At 47.2% G+C, this 22,765-nt stretch overlaps 1 protein-coding gene across 1 annotated transcript in view; it reads left to right on the top strand.

Annotated features, from left to right (window-relative positions):
• Positions 1-22,765, top strand: part of MYO18B (myosin XVIIIB) — a gene marked incomplete at its 5' end in the record, with an annotated part of 239,487 nt that overhangs the window by 160,460 nt on the left and 56,262 nt on the right. Inside the window, 5 exons of the mRNA XM_049102131.1 lie at positions 569-682; positions 2,159-2,275; positions 4,533-4,616; positions 5,698-5,835; positions 8,226-8,411. Coding sequence (XP_048958088.1) covers positions 569-682; positions 2,159-2,275; positions 4,533-4,616; positions 5,698-5,835; positions 8,226-8,411 — 639 coding nt within the window. The remainder of the gene's footprint in view (positions 1-568; positions 683-2,158; positions 2,276-4,532; positions 4,617-5,697; positions 5,836-8,225; positions 8,412-22,765) is intronic.

Consider the following 22,765-nt stretch of genomic DNA (forward strand, 5'->3'; position numbering starts at 1 on the left):
TCTCCTCTTCCCTTCCCTTCCCTTCCCTTCCCTTCTCCTCTTCCCTTCCCTTCCCTTCTCCTCTTCCCTTCCCTTCCCTTCTCCTCTTCCCTTCCCTTCCCTTCCCTTCTCCTCTTCCCTTCCCTTCCCTTCTCCTCTTCCCTTCCCTTCCCTTCTCCTCTTCCCTTTCCTTCTCTTCCCTTCTCCTCTTCCCTTCCCTTCCCTTCTCCCATTCCCTTCCCTTCTCCCATTCCCTTCCCTTCTCCCATTCCCTTCCCTTCCCCTCTTCCCTTCCCTTCCCTTCCCTTCTCCCATTCCCTTCCCTTCTCCCATTCCCTTCCCTTCTCCCCTTCCCTTCCCTTCCCTTCCCTTCCCTTCTCCTCTTCCCTTCCCTTCTCCCATTCCCTTCCCTTCTCCCCTTCCCTTCCCTTCCCTTCCCTTCCCTTCCCTTCCCTTCCCTTCCCTTCCCTTTCCTTCCCTTCCCTTCCCTTCCCTTCCCTTCCTTTCCTTTCCGTTCCCTTCCCCTTCTCTCCCCTCCCCTTCCCTCCTCTCCTCTTCTCTCCTCTTCGCATCCTCCTGCCTGGTGCAGCTGGAGCAGAGTGAAGCCAAGTGTGAGGATGCTCTGAAGACCCAGAAGGCACTGGCAGCAGACCTGGAGAGTATGCATAGCGAGCTGGAGAACATGACCCGGAATAAGAGCCTGGTACCTGTCCTGTCTTGGAATCTGTGGGGACCCAGGCCAGCTCAGGGCTCTGGGGGCTAGCATGGGCGCACCAAGTGCTCAGCACTATAAGAGGGACAAGAGGCACTCATTGGGTTCTTACTGGGTCAACTCTCTGAGAGTAAAAACATTCTACTGTGAGCTGAGCATTATAAAGGTATAAGGGCATCTATAAGGGTCAGCTGTGTGCTTATCTCTGCAAAGGTAGACAAGGGAACCTGTTGTAGAACTAATGTGTGCTCAGCACTGTAGGGATGCATTCAGTATGAGCCTAATGTTTGCTCAGTACCCTAAGTGGGAACAAAAATGTCTACAGTGTGTCCACAGTATGCTGCCAACTGTAAGGGGTCCCCAGGCACCTGCTGTGGTCCTACTGTGTGCTCACCACCATTACAGGGGACTTGGTCATTATAACTGGGTTAGTGTATGTCCAATCTTAAGAGTGGAGACAAAGGTGTACCTCGTGGGCCCACTTAGGCTCACTCCTATAAGGAACCCAACCATCTATTATGAACCTACTATGTGCTTGCCACCGAATGGGGGGAAATGAACATATAGCATGAATCTAATACAACTGGTGAATATTGGGTGTGCGTTTCTAAGTCATCTGTCTGTATACAAGGTTGACTTCAATTTTTACTCGGCATGCAAAATCCTAAAGTTTAGGTATAGCCACAGATATATAGACAAAAGTTTGTCTCAAGATCCCTCTTGGACCTTTTATTCCAGATTTTATGGGCACCAGATTAAGGAGAACTTGCCCACAAACATTTACACACACACACACGAATGTGCACACTCACCTACAAAATCACCAGACACACAAATGCCCTCATAGGTAAAACATGCATCCAATTTTGTCTACCCACCCAATACCTGTTTACTGAGCACCTGCTGTATGCAGGCCTAGTACTGAGGGTATATCCCCGAGCAGAGCAAAGTCCCAGTTCTTAGGGAGATTCCAGGGATTTGTACTCATATGTGTGTCCTAGGGACATTTAAAATGAACATAAAGAGGCATTTGGGTGGCTCAGTGGTTGAGTATATGCATTTGGTTCAGGTGGTGGTCCCGGGACCCCGGGATTGAGTCCTGCATCGGGTTCCCCACAGGGAGCCTGTTTCTCCCTCTGTCTATGTCTCTGCCTCTCTCTCTGTGTCTCTCATGAATAAATAAAATCTTAAAAAAATAAAATGAACATAAAATGTAAGGCCACAGGGGCTTATACAGACATATATCCATTCACATACACACACGCTGCATTCACATAGCCACATGGGTGCCCCGACACACACACACACACACACACACACACATCATGACCATCCTTTCAGGTATGTGGTCACTTATCCAACACACTCACAGGGGAACCCCCCTCCCTTTGCTCTTCATGAGGACTCTGCTGTCTTGCTCCTATCCACCCTTCTGTCTTACCCCCACATTGTCCTGCCTCCCGCCAGGTGGATGAGCAGCTGTACCGGCTGCAGTTTGAAAGAGCAGACCTGCTGAAGCGCATCGATGAGGACCAGGATGACCTGAATGACCTCATGCAGAAGCACAAGGACCTCATTGCTCAGGTAACAGTGGGAAGTGGAAGATGGCTTGGTGGCCTTGGGCCAGGCAGGTGGGGGATGTTGAAAAAGGGATGTGATTGGGCCCCTCTCTGGTCTTAGGACCTTGGAGGAATTAAATGCCACAATGATAAATAGGAACTGTGACATTTCATGTGGTCCTAATGGAGGAGGGCGTCACCTTCAGATGAGTGTGCATGCCTGGAAGACATCTCCACCGAGAAAAATTTGATTTATTTTTACATCTGTCCACACATCCACCCACCCACCCCCACACCCTTCTACTTACCCATCAAAATATTCATTCATCCACCATTCATCTGCTCATCTGTCCTCCCCACTCACCTATCCCCATTTTTGTCCACCCACCCGTCCTTCCACCTATCCCTCTACCCATCCACCCACCTACCCATTCAGCCACTCACCTACCCATCCATCCATCCATCCATCCATCCATCCATCCATCCATCCGACCATTCATCCACCAATTCCTCTATCCATCTACCTCTCCATACATCTGTTTATATATCTATTCATTTACTTAATATTTACTGTGCCCCCACCATGTGTGAGGTACTGTGTGAAATGCCAAGGATACCATATTGAGAGAAGCACATCCATCCCTGTGTTTGCCTGTAATTTCATGGGCTGGACAGGCCTTCTCACATAATCACCCAGAACACAGGAGGTGCTTGCAAAGTGAGCTTAGAGTCCAGAAAGGAAATGAACATGTTTCTGTGGATCTTGACTGAGGCTGGAGGTCAGGGAGGGCCTCCCTAAGGAGGTGGCTCTTGGATGGAGATCAGGATGAGGAACAGGAGTTAATTAGGTTGGGTGGAATAGTAAGGGTTGTGTGGAAAATGTTCTAGGCAGAAGGAACAGTGTGTGCAAAGGGCCGAAGATGGTGCATTTGAGAGGCTGGAAGGAGGCCAGCAAGAAGAGTGTGGCAAGAGATGAGTTCAATGAGGCCAGCAGAGCAGGGCCAGAACAGGGGCTCATAGGCTGAGATGAGTTTGGATTTTATTTTATGTGTGATGAGAATCATTGTCAAATTTTTCAGGGGCAAGAGCAGGAGAGAAAGGGTCAGCCAGGATGCCACCCCCAGATTCTCCTGTCTTGTCCAGCTCTGTATTCCAGAGCCTAGATAGGTGGCTGCCATGGAGTAGGGCACCTGGTAGACAGCTGGTGGATGAATGAAAACTGTGGTCGGCTTGTACCGGGAACATGGAGTGGACATGGGTAGACGGGGACCCAGGACACATCGGGAGGCACGGTGGCAGGCTGGGGTGCAGCAGAGGCTTTGAGATAGAGCCAACAGATGAGCGATGGGGATCCCTGGTAGGTTTCTGATCTGCATAAGAAGAGAGAGCAGCTCCCTCCAGGAGTAATGAGTGTCTTCCCCATGTTGTGCCCCAGAGGGGATCCATGGTACAGTGCCTGCCAGACTTCAAATGCATCCTCCCCAGATGGAATCTTTGGGGATTTCTACTAAATGAGGAATAATGATAACAAAAATAGCCAATTATATCTTCAACGTCAGAACAGCCATCACAGAAATAGCCTATGCCATCTTCTGCCCTTGTGACTCACAATTATTTTGGGTCAAAGAGAAACTTGTTTGTTTGATCCATTACTCAAAGCAGTATGTTCATATGTATGTTATAAGCAATTTAAACAGTAAAGACATGTGGAAAATAGAAAGTGATGGGCCCTCCTGCCCCCTGGAATCCCTCTCCTAGGAGATCATCACGCTTAACAGTTTGGTTCTACTTCTTTTTGAGGACCTTTATAGTCTCCATTGCCTCATTTAATCTCTGACCAAACCTTAGGTAGAGGAGCTAAGAAGAGCCTATCAGCCCATTTTACAGATGGGGATACTGAGGTGCAGAGAGGCCAAGGCCAGTATCCCAGTCACCTGACATTTGGGAGTCCTCTCTCCTCAGAATCTGGCCCTGGGGCCATGACAAGCTCATTTCTTTCTGGGCTCTCAAGAGTGTGTGATAGACTGTGTGCTGGGTGGTTGACCAAAGCCATGGGCTTATATAACTGGAGTGACTCAGCAGGCACTGTGAGGAACATTGTGGGGAGGAGGCGAGGAGTAATTTTTTAGGAATGAACTATTGTCATGGAGGCTCTGAGAGTCTTAGACATGTGGGGATGGGGTGGAAGGGCTTTCCAGCAGTAGTTTCCCAGCAAAGTCTCAAGGTGATATTTATTTATTTATTTATTTATTTATTTATTTATTTATTTATTGTCTCACTAGTCTGCTACTGACATTGGGCAGATCCAAGAACTGCAGCTACAGCTGGAAGAAGCCAAGAAAGAGAAGCACAAACTTCAGGAACATGTACGTGCTCAGAGCTCAGAGCTGCTTTGGTGGTGGGGAGGAAGGAAAGTATTCACTTGGGGGGGAGAACCTCCCTGTTTGGATCCTGGAAACTGTCACTCATTCATCCATCCATCCGTCCACTCACTCAACTTGAGTTGTGCAAATGAACTGAGAACAATCTCAGCCGTCTCTCTCTCTCTTTCTCTCTCTCTCATGCACACACACACACACACACACACACACACACACTGACTTTTGCTCATGTCAATTCAGCCTCCAGATGTGTCTTGTGTAGTGAAACTCATCAGCCATCCAATACAAGATTTTTCTTTCTCTGAGAAACGTTTCCAAGGAGAAAGTGTTGGTCTGGATGAGACAGGATCCTCATCCTTTGTGAAATCTTTCTTTGAGGCCATGATTCTTTCAAATACTCCTGAATTTCACTCATTAGCTAGTGGGCTGCTCTTATCCATGCAGTTCTCAAAGCTTTTCTAGAACTATTGCATGTGCCTGCTAAGAGGTTCTGTCGAAGTGACGGGGCCGGGAGCAAATGTCCATGGGCATGAGTAACACCAACAGTAACACCACAATAATAGCACAAGGCCTCTGCTGGGTACTTATGATATACCAGGTACTAATTGCCTTCAATCCTCCCACACACACAGAAATGAAAGAATGAGCTCGAGGAGGGGAACTGGCCTGCCCAGGTGCCTCCTGCTGGAAAATGGCAGAGCCTGACTTTGGACTCTGATATACGTGCTTGGCTCCCAAGCCCACTCTCGGTGCCGACCTGGAATGCCCAAGTTTGCTGCTCACACACTGGCTTTGCTCTCTTAGCACAGCAGGGAAAGGAGGGTGAGCAAGCACCTGATGGAAAGTCTTATATCAGAGGCTGAAGACACAGAAACATCACCTCCAGCCTCTGGGACATGAGGGCAGGGTCTGGTGTGAGGGTACCAACTGTCTGTGTTTGTGCCTTGAACATGAACGAAGAAGGAGGCAGTGTGAATGGGCCTGGGGCCAAGTCCCACCTATGTCTTGATGCTGGGTGGACTTGGGGCCAGCGGGTGGCCAACGGACCTCTCGGGTTCACCTCCAGCTGCAGGTGGCTCAGATGCGGATCGAGTACCTGGAGCAGTCCACCGTGGATCGAGCCATTGTCAGCAGGCAGGAGGCAGTCATCTGTGACCTGGAGAACAAGACGGAGTTCCAGAAAGTGCAGATTAAGAGATTTGAGGTATCAGTGGCCATGTAAATATTACTTAGGCCTAGAGCCAAGTCTGTTCGCTCTGTCCGTCCTCCGGCCATCCCTCATGCCTTTCCTTGGATCCATAATCCTCCTGCATCTACAATTCGTGTTCCTTCCCCTGCTCCCTCCTTTCTGCCTTCCCTCAACCTCACAGTCCCACAAGTACCTATCCAACCAGCCCACATACCTCCATCTCCCTCCATCCATGTCCATGTGCCATCACTCCATCCATTAGTCCCCTTCTGTCTTTTCTTTCCCCCTTTCTCCAGTCTGTCTTCTCTTTCTCTGGTCTTTCCCTTTCTTCAGATCTTCCTTGACCCCTCTGTCTGTCCTCATCTTTATCTGTTGATCCATTTTCCCCATCTCCATCCACCCCCTCATGCACTTAGGCACACAAAACTCGCTTTGAGCAGAAATTTATTTTCCACTTAGGGTGTACCAGGTTCCGTGTTAGGCAGATGAAAGGCAGATGTACAAAGCAGATTCTGCTTTCCGGAAACAGATTTTTGTCTGGAGATGTGGGTGAAATATAAAATAAGATGGTGAGAGAGCTGTGAGGCTTGGGGGATGGAGGTCTTTTGCAAGCTGGGGAATCAGGGAGGCCTCCAGGAGGAGGTGGCATTGATGCTGGACCTTGAACAGGGCAGGTAAGACATGGATGGGCTGGGGCAGGGTGAATGACATTCATATTTAGCTCTGCAGGCCAGTGACACGAGCCACCACCAGAGGACGTCGCCTCTGTCAAAGCTGTTTCTCAGTAGCCACACCTTGGGATGTTGGTCGCAACCACCTTGGGGCAGGTAGGATAGGCCTCACTGAATGAACTCCAAGAGGTCCCCAGAGAGGTCAAGTAACCTATTCAAGATAAAACCAAGTAGTGTCAGTGACAGGGGTAGATTGATGCTGGACCTTCTGGTCCCAGATTATAATTTCTCTGTAATCAGCTGGCTGAGCCACAGGATGACAGTGCATCTAGAAATGGGAGCCTGCATTCCTCACTTGGAAATATTCTCCTGATGCCCCCATTAGACCTTTTGTCTCTAAGAAGGCTGCTATATATGAAGAACAGAGAAAGAGTCTTCCCTGCATTGACCCTCAGTGTTTCCCGGAATACCTCAAGGGATCCCTCAAGCCATAATGGTTTCTGCAGATCACCATGGAACTTTGATCTACTACATTTTAAGTATACGTAATATTGGGCTCTATCAGATTTTTTAAAAATTTGATTCTAGCATAATCAAGGGATAGGAAGGAAGAAATAAAATGATAAGAAAAAAATTTTCAGGGGCAGAGTCTATGTCCAAGTTCACATTCTCCCTCTGCCACCATGATTTGAATTTAGTAGAATCCCAGGCCCTTGAAAGGAAGAGGTTCCTTGGGGGACACCATTTGAGAACTGCTCTTCTTCCTTTTAATACCGCCCCTTTCCCCCGCTGCCCTTTGAAATTGTTGCTAAATGCTATTTGAAAAGCAAAGGGCAATTGAATAGTAAAACTTTTCTTTTAGACTGTTATTCAGTCTCTGATCTGGAGAGAGGGGCTCAGAGTCACCAGAGCGAGGGCCTGAAATATTCATGTAGGCTCAGTTTTAGGTCAACACTCGAGTATTTGCCCATCAGAATCGATTGGCTCCAGGCTTGTTGGCCAACTAATGAATTCTGCAGAATAGCACTTGGGTTTGTTTTCTATAGCGATGGTGATGCCCACAGCTCCTTTCTCTTTACTGTCTCATTGTGTCCTCTTGGTTTCTCCCCCCCCCAGAAAAAGGAAAATTGCCATAAAGCATTAGAGTGGAAGCTCGTGTAAGTTTATCTGATCAAACACCTCATTTTACAAATCAAGAAACCCGAACCCATGCTGGAGAAGGGGTTTTGACTCCCCAGCCTCGTGTGCTCCCTGCCACACAGCTTCCTAAAATGATGAGGGCTGCTCTAAATATTAATAATTCCCAACCCTTATCTAGAATGTTCTGTGTGCCAGGCACTGAGCTAAGCGTTCTGCATAACATAACATTTTCGATTCTGACAGTCTCCCTGGGACATAAATACTGTCAGTCATCCCTGTCTCTCAGAGAGGTTATATAACCTGCCCAAGGTTCACACAACCAGGAAGAGGTAGTGGTGGAGATTGAACCTAGCACCTATTCAAAGCCAGGGTGCTTGTCCGCCTGCCAGGCTGCCCCGCGGTATAGCAATTATCATTTTCTCAGGCTTTTAAAATAAATTCTTCGTTTCTGTATCAGAAATCAGGATTATCGTCTTGATGACCTTATTTACACGCCCAGAGACTCAGCACAGGATTTCTCTTCCTGGAGGCCCCTGTCTCCCGCCTCTGGCCTCTACCGACGAGGGGGATGTGTGCTCTCCGCCCCGACTCCAGGTCCTGGTGATCCGGCTTCGGGACAGCCTGATCAAGATGGGTGAGGAGCTCACGCAGGCGGCCAAGTCCGAGTCCCAGCAGCGGGAGAGCAGCCAATATTACCAGCGGCGCCTGGAGGAGCTGAAGGCGGACATGGAGGAGCTGGTGCAGCGGGAGGCGGAAGCCAGCCGCAGGTGCATGGAGCTGGTGAGTGCTGTCCCCACACTGGCTGTCAAGTGATGGAGGGTTTCCCTGCGGGAGCCTTCTCCAGGCTGGTCTCCAGGGCCTTTGGGAAGCAGGGAGAAACCAGAAGGGGATGGGCAGAGAAATGACGCTGCCATTGGCTGCAAGCTCTGGGGTCGGGTCCAAGGTGGACCAATCGCATTCCCTGCTGCTGGATGGCCACCCAGCCTGTGTGCATTTCAGATTCTAGACTTTTCCTGCCTCACACATTCCAAAGGCAGGGCACCCTCGTGGGGAGAGGAAGGAACCAACGTTGATTAAATGCCCACCTTACACTGAGCCTTAACATCCATGTCATAGAATCCCCATAACAACCCTGCAAAGTCAGAATGTTATTCCCATTTTACAGGTGGGAGAACTGAGGCAAGGGCCATCAACACGCCAAATTGAGGCTCGGAGTGGTATACTCACTTGCCCAAGGCTACACACACTAGTAAGAATTTGAACCCCGGCTGTCCAACTCTGTAGTCTGTGCTTTTATTCACTAAGCCATGCTTAGCTCCCTGGTGTGGTCCAAGCAACACTTAAAAATCTGTTTCCCAACAGGATGGGGAACAAAAAGATAAAATAATAAAAAAGTAAGAATGAATAAAATGTCGAGTTTGGCATTTTACTAAGTTTCATAGGGAAGAAAAAGGGGAACACAGATAAAAATTTTGTTTCATGTCCAGTGGGAAGGTCTCTCCCATCATGCGTGGTATTTTTCTGAGGAGAGTTTCCTGCAGGGATCACAGGCCATCTGAGAGAGCTGGTTCCTCCTTTTCCCCATGAGATCCAATATCCCTAAGACTCCAGGTTTCTGGTTCTGTGACCTGGGAGACATCTGGCACTGCCTTTGCCCACCACTATAGAGCCTTCACTGAGACAACCCACCACCTGCCAAAGCTTGCCCAGAAGGTCTCTAAATCACAGTCTTTATCTCCTACCCGCCCTGTCCATTCTGGTTTTGTGACAGGTCTCACCAACTTGTCTGCCTGCAGCAAGTATATTTCTCGGGCCACTGCCTGCCACAGCCAGGGCCATTCTCATCAGCTTTGCCCTTGACAAGCCATCAATGTGGCTGTCGTGTGGGGCGGGGTGGGGGGGGAGGTGAGGCTCTGCACAGAGACCCAGGTTCCCAGACAAAGTCCAAGCTCCATGACTGGCAGTTCCTCCACCTCCCATAGCCAGGGAGAGAGAAAGGCTCTTTCCTCCAGTTGACAGGATGACTTCCTCATTCACCAGCCCTGTTTCTCATGCAGCTGAGTTCCCCTCCCGCCAGCTCTGGCTGGGAGCAAGAGAACATCCCAGCCCGTCTCCTCTGATGTCTTCTTTAACTGGCCAGACACCCAGGCATGCCGGTCAGATCAAACAGTGGCTTTCTTCCTCTTTTCTTTGTTCTCCTTTTCTCCCTGTCTCTCCTCTCCTCCCTCTCTGTCTCCCTTTCCTTTCTCTATTTCCATTTCCAGGGACAGGTTAAGATCGTTAAAGGCCCTGAAATACTGAAAAGATGATAGAGCAACCATCATACAGGATTCAAAATGAAAACAAAAAGCTGTAAAACACAAAGCTTGTGTGTATGCTGACATGAGACCTGTGTCGTTCTCTGCTTTCTGATTGCAAGATGCTGCATAAGTTTACCAAGACTGAATTCTTCCCTTCATTTTGGTGTATCTCTGGTTTCCTAGGGCTGCCTTAACAAAGTAGCAAAAATTGGGTGGCTTAAAATAACAGAAATTTATTCTCTCACAGTTTTAAAGGTCAAAGGTCTGAAATCAAGGTGTGGGCAGTAACACACTCCCACTGAAGATTCCTTGGATTGCGGCCATATCTCTCCAATATCTGCCTTGGTCTTCATGTGGTGGTTGTCTCTGTGTATGTGTGTCTTGAATATCCCTCTGCCCTTTTCTTAAAAAGATGCCTATAATTGAATTTAGGGATCCCCCTGAATCCAGGTGGATTTTATCTTGAGATCCTTACTTTAATTATATCCATAAAGACACTTAAAAAAAAAAAAAGATAAGGTCACATTGACAGGTCCTAGGAGGATTTTTGGTTTAAGGGAGCCGCCTTTCAATCTACCGTGAGAAAGGAGGTCATGCTCCTGCCTCGCTGGTGTTCTGCAGTGACCCTAAATTGCCTGTTTCTTCAGTGACTCTGTAGATCAGCAAGGCTCAGAGGGCTACTATCAGGCTGGCAGACCCTGCTTAATAGTAGGTATCCCACACTCTCCAACCCATTTGCCCTCAAATCCATTCCTTGCCTAAGAGCCCGGGATATATCCACTGGGAGAAGAGAGGATGTCCTTTTCTCTCGTATCATTTATTCACCAATTTATTCAACATTTGTCTATTCAGCACCAACTATGGGCATAGTGTAGGGGTGGGCATTAGTAGGGAGTGCAAGGAATCATAGAGCCCCTGCTTTGTAGAAGCTCACAGTATGGACAAAGCACAGCTCAGTGGGAGCACCCTGTTCCCAAGGCCCCCCCCTTCCTGTCCCAACTTCCCATCATTGTGGCATACTGGTACTTCCCCAGGCTTCCCAAGTGTGATCTCACCTCTCTGGGTTCATGTTTAAGCCACCAGTCTGCCTTCCTCCAACCCCTGTAAGACTAGGGAGCAGCCACTCTGTTCATGTGTTCTTTTTTTCCTTAATTTTATCTATCTGTTTGAGAGAAAGACAGATAGTGACAGAGCTTAAGCTAGGGAGGAGAGGGAGAAGTAGACTCCCTGCTGTGTAGGGAGCCAGATGTGGGGCTCAATTGCAAGACCCTGGGATCATGACCTGAGCCCAAGGCAGATGCTCAGCCAACTGAGTCACCTAGGTGCCCCTGGTGCCATGTGTTCTGCAAGGTAGTCAGCATTCTGGCTCTTTCCCTATTCACTGTGTATCTTCAGCTTTTCCCATGGGCCATGCCCGGTGCTCCATATTGAGGGATCCAGCAGGGAACAAGACATACATACCTTTGCCCTCGAGGAGCTCACACCGAATGAAAAGGTATCACAAAGACCACTATTCATGTATTATATGCATTTCTCTGTGAGGGGTGCTCAGAGTGTTTATAGGCAAAGCAAGGTGTCTGTACACCAGGGTTTGGAGGATTCTTAGAAAGCCAGTTGAGGGATCCCTGGGTGGCGTAGCGGTTTGGCGCCTGCCTTTGGCCTAGGGCGCGATCCTGGAGACCCGGGATCGAGTCCCACGTCGGGCTCCCGGTGCATGGAGCCTGCTTCTCCCTCTGCCTGTGTCTCTGCCTCTCTCTCTCTCTCTGTGACTCTCATAAATAAATAAAAATTAAAAAAAAATAAAAAAAAAAAGAAAGCCAGTTGACACCATGGCCACTGTTGGCCAACAGCCATTTCTTTGAGTAAAGCATTGCTCTTTGCACTTTCCATGTTTTAGATTCAAATCTTCCTGGTAGGGATAGAATGAATTTTTTAATGCTCCAGCCCAAGCATTCATTCATTCATTCATTCATTCATTCAATGCTTAGGCCCTTTGCAGACATGGTTTTCCTTCACATTGATACCAAGTGCAGCAGGTGGAGAATGTGGAGGTGCAGACACATGAAGGGCTTGGCCCAGGGCTGCAGAGTTGGGAGTGGTGGAAGTGGGATGGGTGTCCCCATGTGTCACTAGGACCCCACCCTGCCCTGTCAGCCTGATCCTGCTGAAAAATGGTTCTGCCATGGGAGACCCCCAGAAAGATCCCACCTGCCAGGCCCTGGTGAGAAGTGGGAAGGATGTTGATGGATCTCCCTTTCGTGTTCCCTTCCGCCTGTCCCAGACTGTGCCATTTGTCACTGTTGGTGTTGGTTTAAAGGCTGCGAGTTGTTTCGTGTGAATGATTTACATCCCTAGCTGGCCCACCGGCACGTCCAGATCAGGATCAATTACCCTGCCGATGGAACTTCTCTTCCCGGAAAAAAGAAAAATGAGGTTTTGCCATTAATTTTAGTAAATGTACTATTCCTGGCGACTCCAGGAGACATTATGGAGAAAAAGAATATTCTGGCCCTAAATCATTCAAGTCCCTTTGTCATGGGAGCCATGAGATGGCTCATCTGTGGATTTATGTCCTGTTGTTTTTCAATAGTTACAGAGCCCAGGGGAAACCACCTCAGCCCCACAACAGGGTAACCGAGGAAGGTCAAGGGCAGCTAGAAGGGCTGATGGTGACAGGAAGGCCTATCCTCTGCTTGCTTTCCACCAGATGCACCTGTTCTGGAGGCTGCACCTATTGGGTTTATCCTCCAGTACCTTGGCCCGACTCCCTACCCTTTACTTTCTCCTGGGCCAGGTGTCTTTTTCTCTTTTTTAAAGATTTTATTTATTTATTCATGAGACACACAGAGAGAGAGAGAGAGAGAGAGAGAGAGGCAGAGACACAGGCAGAGGGAGAAGTAAGCTCCACACAGGGAGCCCGATGTGGGACTCGATCCCAGGACTCCAGGATCACACCCTAGGCAGAAGGCAGGCTCTAAACTGCTGAGCCACCCAGGGATCCCTGCCAGGTGTCTTTCAAAAGTTCCCAGGCCTTGAAAAACATAGATTGGACTTCTGTTTACTCTTAGCGCACCACCCAGTGACCCACACTAGAAATCCCAGTGGCCTGTCTCTCTCTGGCTCACATAGATCAATGGCCAGGCCTGCTGTTTTAAAAATCCATCCCCAGTGGGCACCTGGGTGGCTCAGCAGTTGAGCGTATGCCTTCGGCTCAGGGTGTAATCCCGGAGTTCCAGGATCAAGTCCCACATCGGGGGAGCCTGCTTCCCTCTCTGCCTATGTTTCTGCCTCTCTCTGTATGTCTCTCATGAATAAATAAATAAAATCTTTTAAAAAACCAAAAAAAAAAAAATTCATCCCCTTCCATCCTCCTATCCCTGCTTCCTTTGTCTTTAATTAGGCTCCATCCCCTCTGGTCTGGGGCTCTATAATTACCTTTCAACCTGTCTCCCCATTCTCCCTCCACTCGCATTCATCCTTGCAGAAGATCTTCCTGGAAAGAACAGTTCTTACCTGGGCAATCTTCTTGCTAAGAAAACTTCCATGGCTCTCCACGGCCTTCAGAACCAAACCCAGGCTCCTTCTCAGAGCCTCTGCGATCTAGCCTCTAGATTTTCTGCCTTTGGTTGTCTCCCTTTTATCACTTTGCACATTCTACTCAAGTGTGAAAAGACCCAACATCATGTTGTTTCTTGACTCACCATATTTGTTCCCATGCATCCCTCTGCCTGCTTACTTAACCTTCAAACTCAAGTCAGGTCCCACCTCCAGGAAGTCCTTACTGTTACCCCCACCCCTTACTAGGTGAAGCATCTCCTCTGTCTTCCTACTTCCCTCTGTGTTTACCAAATCATGCAGACATGAATGGCCCAGGAACTATACCTCTGGAGATTTCAAGATTGAGAGGAAGAGATGGAGGCAGCCCTAAATGATTCTGGTACATGATGGGATTTGTAGGCACAGGGGGAAGTAGTTTGGTATAATCAGGAGATGCAGAGAAGAGCACGTGGAAGATGCGTGTCTTGAATGATAAAGCAGGATCGGCTGGCAGCTTTGGGGGAGTTGTCCAATCCTGTTCAGTGTGGCCTCTTTACACCTGCAATCAGCAAATGCCTGATGTGTGTTAGGCAATGTCAAGTTTCCAGAAGGGTAGAGACACACCACAGATAGGGCCATAAACACTGACTCTTCACCTTCCTTTCTATCCTTTCCTTCTTTCTCATTGCGGCTCCCTCCACTGAATGCCAGCTGCTGAGTCCCTTCCTCCCACCCCACACCTGTTCTCCTCTGCTGGCCTCGTTCTTCCTCAGCTCCCACCTGTCCACCACCTGCATAGGTGCATGCATGTTACCTCCCTCTTTCTCTCTCTCTATCCTTCTCTCTCATTCCCCCAAAGAATTGCTTTGACTCATGCGTGTGGGTGGGGGAAGGATGCCTAGCTCCTTAACACTGCTGTAATGAATTGCCAAAAAACTGGTTGTCTTAAAACAACGTAAATTTATTATTTCATAGTTCTGGAGGCTGAAGTCTGAAATCAAGTTGTTGGCAGGGCCACGGTCCCTCTGAAGGCCCTAGGGGAGAATCCTTTCTTCCTCATACAATTTCTGGTGGCTCTGGGTGTTCTTTGGCTGTGGCAACATAACTTTAACCTCTGGCTCCGCATCCACATGGCCTTCTTTTTCTTCCCTGCCTCTGTGTTCTCTCCTCTTCTCATAAGAACACTAGGCATTGTATTTAGGATCCACTCTCATCCTATATGACATTATTTGACTAATTACATCTGCAAAGACCCAGTTTGCAAAAATGTCACATTCTGAGGTTCCCAGTGGATATTAATTTTGGGGAGACACTCTTTATCTCACTTATAGGATGGTAGAAAGAGCCCTGGACTTGAAGCCAGAGAGCTTGGGCAGCTAAATTAACATGGCAGGACCTCACTTCACCATCTATAAACTGGGAATGGGGTGGTGAATATAATGCAGCTGATCTTACTGGGTGGCAGTGAGGATCAAATGAAGTGATTTAGGGGTGCCTGGGTGGTACAGTTGGTTAAGAGTCTGACTCTTGGTTTTGGCTCAGGTTGTGATCTCATGAGTCAAGAGGGCAAGCTCTGTGTTGGGCTCCACACTTGGCACCGAGTCTACCTGAGTTTCTCTCTCCTTCTGCTTCTACCCCTTCCCACTTCTAAAATAAATAAATAAATAAATAAATAAATAAATATTTTTTAATGAGATGATTTACATAAAAGTGCCCAGTGATAGCACACAGTAGGGACTTAATAGATATCACACTGTATTCTTGCTCCTTTCGTCTTTTCCTCTTCCTCTGACTCTGATTCTCCTTCTGCTTAAACTTTATCATAAACCTACCAGCTCTACTTCCCCATCCCATCCCATGGCCAGGATGGTTGATGGTAGTGATATTGTGGGGAGTTAGTGCTTGTTTATCACTTACTGCATCCTGGGCCCTGGGCTAAGCAGTTACATGGATTCTCCCATTCAAACCTCTCCTTCTGAGCAAATTATCCCTATTTTACCAGTAAAGGAACTGGGAACCAGAAAGCTTAATTAAGCTACTTCTCCAAAGCCATATTCCCAGCAAGTGGCAGAGTCAGAATCTGAACCCAGGTCTGTCTGACTCAAACCCATTTTCCTCCTCAAAAAGTTTTAGGTACATAATATTTACTCATTCGAGTATTTTTTTTAATTGAGTCATAAAAAGTAATATTGGTTTTGATTCTGTAATCTAGGCCTTATTGACTTTTGGAGTTGGATAATTGTCTGGTGCAGGGCTGGCCTGTGCCCTGTAGGATATTTCGCAGCCTCCTTGGCTTCTACTCACTAGACTCTAGTAGCACCCCCACCCTCCTACCACAAGACATCACAATCAAAACTATCTCCAGACATTGCCAAATGTGCGCTGGGGAGCAAAAGCACCCCATTAGGATCACTGCTCTCACATGACCCTCGCAGTAACTCTGAAGGCAATGCTCATGATACTCCCCACTTGGGGGTGATGGGATGTACCCAAGATCCCAGAAAAACTAGAGGAGAGGCATACCCATCAGGAGGAGAGAATTCAAGGACAGAAGGAGGAAGAAGGTAGCTTAACTCCCTATACCCAAAGGAAAAAGGAGTGATTCCAGTAAATCCCAATCCCAATGTTAGGCTTGCCCCAGAGGTGACTTCACAGCAGAACCTAATTCTGAGTGGAATGGAAGACCTTGCTGCAGACTGTGTACTTTTAATAATGTTTAAATAAAACATGGGAGCATGGGTGTGATCTCCTCACTGAGCCTGGCTTGTCAGCTGCCCAGGCAAAATCATAAATAGTTAATAGACAACCACTTACGGCTCTACTTCTGTTAAATCCAGCATCAATTATATATGGCCCATGAATTATTTAGTGGTTGTTACGTGGGGGTATATTTTCCACCTTTGGGGTAGGGGGCAAAAGGGAAAAGAAGGTGAGATCTGAAACAGCTGATGGGCTAGCCATGAGGGTCTTGTCTCCTTTCTGAACTGGTTGGTGGGGTTTCCATACTCCCTATAAGGAGGAGACCTCACCTCCCGTTGATGTGATGGAGAAATTGGAGTGAATCTGGATTTGGGAAGGCATTGCCAGGAGGAAAGCTTAGGGCAGTAAGTAGTATGCTAGTAGGAGTTTAACAACCAACCAGCTCAGGGCACCTGGGTGGCTCAGTGACTGAGTGTCTGCTTTTGGGTCAGGGCATGATCCCAGAGTCCTGGGATCAAGTTCCAAATCGGGATCCCTGAGAGGAGCCTGCTTCTCCCTCTGCCTATGTCTCTGCCCCTCTCTCTCTGTACCTCATGAATAAATAAATAAAAATATAAACAAACAAACAAAACCCCAACCAACCAGCTCTCCAGAGCAGGTGAGTCCTGATATGTAGTGTGTTCGAATCTCCCACCAGGGCTGATTTCAAGCTAACCACATGATGTCCCTGAACACAGAATTGGGAAGCCACCCTTCACATGGGATAGACACTGAACTCCTCAAAAGCATGGATAAAAGTGCTAATATTTTACAATGGTGCTAAAATAATTAGGAAGCAATGCATTTTGAGTATGTGTTACTTTAATTTTTAATATGATTTATTGACTTGTAAATTTGTACCGTTTAAGTTTTAATGGCAATTATGTCGAACAACTGGCCTGCAAAGTCCTAGAAAATTCAGCAGTTGGCTCATGCAAGCTGTTAAGAGCCCCTTCCAGCACACCAGTTGCTTGGAGTTTCCTTGGGGTAGGGTCCCCAAGCTCCAGTTAGGAGGCTGTGGTGTAGAGTAGAAAGAGGGTGGCTTAGGGGTCCGAAGGCTCTTAAATCAAATCTCATCATTAACTGATTTTTTTTTTAAGCAAAATGATTTCACCATCAGAACTCTGTTATCTGAAGGACTTCTTTGGCCTTGTGGGTCAGAGGATCCCATCTACTCTTTCTGAGTGGCTTCACTCCATGTTCTATCTCTGCTGGTCTTGCCAGCTCCTTCATCTTTCCCTCTTGGCAGCTTCCTCCTGGCTTCTGAGGATCTGGCCACTGCTGGTAAGGGCCTTAGGTTTCATGTTCATTCTTGTTTTCTCTCATTGGGTTTTCTTGGCCACCCGAAGACCCGTATCTCCAAACTGTAGTTGGAAACACAGCTCCCTCCTACCACTTCACCTGGAGGCATTCACCAAATCCAGAATTGAGGGTTTCCTTTAAAAAAAAAGAAAAGAAAGGAAAAAAGAAAAAAAAGAAAAGAAAAGAAAAGAAAAGAAAAGAAAAGAAAAGAAAAGAAAAGAAAAGAAAAAAAAGAAAAGAAAAGAAAAGAAAAAACCTCTCTGTGTTTTCCTCCTGCAAATGGCTGTGAACTTCAGAGCATAAAGATGAATTATTTTGGCTGGGAACTGAAGTATTTAAAAAGGCATTCCATATGGAGGGCATTTGGGGCCATGAGTAGGGTGTAAATAATACCTTTTATGGCTCTCCTGACGGGGAGATAGCTCTCCTAATTACCACCCCGTTATCTCTGTTTGATCCAAAGTGGCCCAGCACGTTTATAAACTCCCTGTTCACTTCCCACCCGTAATAGCCTCCTGCATTCTCAGGGAGCTAGCAGGGGGAAATGTGGGTATTTATATCAATACCCCCTTCCAGGCACCATGGGTTCCTGTCTGTCTCCCCACAAAAGTCTCCCTACAAAAGAAACTTGGTCCTAAGAAGGAGTGGGAGCCCACGCCACTAGCCCCAGACATGTTTCTGGGACAGAATTCTTCGAAGCTATCTTTATCCCAAACGATAAATGTGCTTGTCTCGCTTCAAGAGGTGGTATCGTCTAATGAAATGAGTTTCTTTGCGTCTGCCTCTGAGATGAGATATCTTGATAATAAAATCTATTACGGAAAGCCCTACCTAGGAATAATTGGGTCTATTACTCCCTGACTTGTGGCTTTGTTTCTGCATTGAGAACAGGCTCTCCTATAATTAATCAGAATTTAAAGTTGCTAATACCAATTACAAATAATGCATGGAGTGTTGAGATGGTGAACAGAAGAGTAGATACTGATCTTGTCCCCCGAGACTTCACCGATTGAACTTTTGTCACTTTAAGACTTGCTGGAAATTAGAGTAACTTAATGAAGCAAAGTTAATTATTTTAAAAAGTAAGGGGGGGCAGGTATTGATTGAATGTTGCAGGTGTACATTAAATTATTCAAATAGATCCAACTGAAATTGTTTAGATGAGATTATGCTTCACCTAATTGCATGGCAGAGAGGCTCAGGAAGGTTAATCTTCACGATCGAAAGCAGGATCATTGGCACCAGCTGGACATCTTCAGAAGATAGTGGTCCCAAGGAAACCCAGGGGGCCCTAAATCAGACTCAATGTTCTGAAATCATTTCCAAGCAGCAATTTGTTTGGAAAGGTGATTCATCTCTTTTTGGTGCCCTTTCTAATTTTGGCTGAGCTTAAACAATGAGAAGATGGAAGGAGACCCCAGGACTTGAGGATAGACCAGAAAGTGGTAAAGAAAATGGTTTTTACTGGGAGAATTGGCTGGTTTGGAGTTGCGAGTGTAACATAGTGGGAAAGGATGAGCGAACTGGTCTAAATTAAGGTGCTGTTGGTTGTAAGTGACAAAATTCAAATTGGCTTCAACAAAAGGGATTGTATTGGCACATCTAATGGAAAAGTCTAGTGACCTGTGATTTCAGGTCCAGTGGAATTCAGGGACTCAGATGATGTTGACGGGCTGAATGCAGTGTGCTGGGCCAACTTGCACCAGCTCACCAGAGCTAACTGTGCACATCTGTTCCTAACTGTGTATTTGAGGATGTTGGTTTGATAGATTGACATTAGTCATCAAAGGAGAATTTATACCATGGAAATTGTTCCAAAGTGGGGCTTCCCCTTCCCCATAGGGCCAATTTAAAAAATTTACCAGGATGCCACTGACTGAACCCTCCTCTCCATCCCCATTCTCAGGTAGGCTTTTCCTTCCCAGATGCCACAGTCAGGCTGAAAAATTATCAGCAAATCAACCTCAGTGGTAAGACAGTTCCTTGTACCCGACAGCTCAGACAGAGGTCCAGAAATGGAATCTTACTGATTCTGATTGGCCTGGTATGGGTTCCATGCCCATCCCTAAAGTGAGCACCAGTGCCAGAAGGGAGCAGTCTCTGGTTGGATAGTTCTGGGAGACGTGCCCAGCCCTGAATCCAGGGGTGGAGTCAACCCTGTCCTCACCATGTGGATGGAGAATAGGAGAAAAATAGCTCCCCCAAGGAAAACCAGAAGGATGAGGAATGGATTCCAGGGAGGGGAAGCCCTCAGGTGCCCACCTCGAAGGCCGTGTCTGTGTGCCTTGACCTTTGCCAGCTTTCCTCCACTCTGCCCCAAGTTCCTTTTATGTTTTCTCCTCTCTACTTATTCTTTTTTCTCTCACTTGACTTTTCTTCCCCTTCTGTTTTATACTTTTCTGTTACTCATGCAGCTGGGAGGTCCCATAAGTAGGACAGATCAAAGAAACAGGGGAGCAGACTAGAAGGGGGCAACCTGATTTTCCTTTCTGGCTCCGTAAGGGAGCAGCTCCTATAATGAGAGGAGCCTGCCTGGGAGCCAGAGGGCTTGGATTCGAGAGCCCCGCTTGTGCCTCATATTGGCTGTGGGACCTGGGACATGCCTCTCCCCTGAGCAGGGCTCACTTTCTCTCTCCCCATAAAATGGATCGGATCATCTCCAAGGCCCTTTCGGCTGAGACAGCATGCAAGGGTAGACTTCAGTGGTTATGGAGCTGCGAGCTTTGGAGGTGTCTCAAAGGGCTGACAGGTCATTCTGGGAACCTCCTCTGGAAGGAGCATGTCCTTACACCCCAAGATCTCTGAACAGGGTTGCAGAATCTCAAACCTGAAACTGTCTGGGCTCTTTCATCTCATCTGATGCCTTCTCCAGTCTCAGACTGGTGGAAATTCCACCTCTGGTTAAACAGACTATAGTGCTGGAGAAATCATGAACCTCTGAAGGTGACAAAATCCCTGTACATAGCCCCTTTACTCTTGTGCCTTCCAAGTGGATTCTGTACCTACCACAGATTCCAGAGGTAGATTCCGGATGTATCACTTTATCTCTGGGGAGATATAGAGAGGCATCCCCTTGCTTCTCTCACCTGGAAGACCGCAAGGGGTTATCTAGAGACTACCATGTTGTTGTTTTTTTAAATAGCCAACTTCCCACCCCCTTTAAAGTCCATAGCTAATGCGGATTTGTGGTAAATCAAAGCAGAGCCCTCCATCAGGCTTCTACCACCATTTACCCTGGCCCCTGATGCAACGCCATAAAACTCAGCTTCGTATCCCATGATCTAGACCAATCCATGGCCCAGACCAATAGCAAATAGACCAAATCAGCAAATTCTAATCCATGGCCCAGATCTTGTCTGTCTTCTGGTTTGGTTTTGTTTGGGTTTCTTTGGTAAACAAAGTTTTATTAGAACGTAGGTAGTCACAGCTGTTTATGTATTGTCTAAGGCTGCTTTCATGCTACAATGGCAGAGATGACAATGACAGAGGTCACTTAGCCCATAAAATCTCAAATATTTATTACCTAGCCCTTTTCAGAAAAAAAAAATGTGCTTACCTTTGCCCTAGAACATTGCTGGACACATATAAGGCCTGAAAAAAAAATACATGTTGAATGAAGAAAGAGCTTGACAGAAGGGCAAGATATGGAAGTAAGGAGACCTAGATGAAAATCTTAGTTCCCTTGTTTCCCTTCTGTGTTATTTTGGTCAAGACACTCACCTTCTCTGTGTCTCCATTATCTTATACAATGGGGATAATCACTGCAACTTCTTCACAACATTGAGGGGAAGATTTAATGAGATAATGTGTTTAAAGGCCTGTCATGGGGGCTGGTGCAAAGAAAGCAAACTTACTATCATCGTCATGAACATGGTCTCAGTTCATTTGGGCTACTGTAACAAAACATTACAACTAATGTTTAGGCAATAGAAAGTTAGTGCTGACAGTACTGGAAGATGGGAAGTTCAAGATCAAGGCATCAGCACAGTTGTATTTTAGTAAGGGCCCTCCTCCTAGTTTGTAACTGGCACCTTCTTGTATCCTCACATGGCGGAAGGTGCTAGGGTGCTCTCTGGAGCACCATAAAAGTGCTAATTCCATTTATGAAGATTTCACCCTCATGGCCTAATCACTTCCTAAAGCCCCACTTACTAATACTTTCACCTTGGGGGTTAAGATTTCATCATTAGAATTTTGGGTGGGGAGGGATGTAAACATTCAGACCATAGCAATCGTCATCACTGCTACCATCATCACCATTATCATCATCATCTTCTTCATCACTATCACCATTACCTCATCATCATTAGTACCACCACTACCATCCCTCCAACATCATCATCATTGCCACCATCATTACCATTACCATCATGATCCTCATCACCCCACTACTACTATCATCCTGTTCCCAGTCATCATCGTCACCACTATCATGACCATCATCATCATCATCACCAACATCGTCCCACCACCACCAGCACCATCATCATTGTCACTACCACAACCACCACCACTGTCATCATTGTCACCACCAGCATGACCACCACCACCATTTTCATCATCACCACCATTATGACCACTAGCACCACAACCACCATCATCATCTTGACCACCATCATCATCATCACCACAAAAGTGAGGCCCAGAGCAGAGAGCACCTTAGAGTCCCTCTGGGAACAGGCCAACTGAACATGCATTAAAAACAGAGGTAGAATGCCAGAACAGGAGTTGGATCATTTCCAGTTTGACAATTCTGAGAATCTTGTCCCCCATGTGCTGTCGTCCTATGGGTTCATGGATGCCTCCTTATTTGTGTTCAGTGTCTTGAGCACTGGCTTCATTGGAATTCTGTTCTTTCCCCAGCCTTGCTTTGGCTGCATTCCAGGTAAATGACGTGGAGCCCATCCTGCCACTAGTCACCTCTGTTCCCCGCTCAGATAATTAGAATCAACACATCCATTTCCCTAATGGCATTCTCATCCCCCCCACCCACCCCCCCGCCGAAAAGTTTTCAAATAGAAAAAGAAAGGCAAAAACAAGCTACATCTGTCCTTGTGTGGGCAATTTGCAGCTCTCCACGGCTGACATCCACCCAGCTGGGCGGTAGAGCTAGTTTCCTTTATACTTTTGGTGGGAGATGACGTGGTCGATGCTGTTATTAAGTTTGGCAGTGATTTGGAGACAAAGCATCCTGCTGGAGAGTGGCTTATAAACAAATGCTCAGGGGGAATCCTTTAGGCTCCAGCCTTTGTGAGC

The sequence above is a fragment of the Canis lupus genome, chromosome 26 (assembly GCF_003254725.2).
Source record: "Canis lupus dingo isolate Sandy chromosome 26, ASM325472v2, whole genome shotgun sequence".
Lineage (NCBI taxonomy): Eukaryota > Metazoa > Chordata > Mammalia > Carnivora > Canidae > Canis > Canis lupus.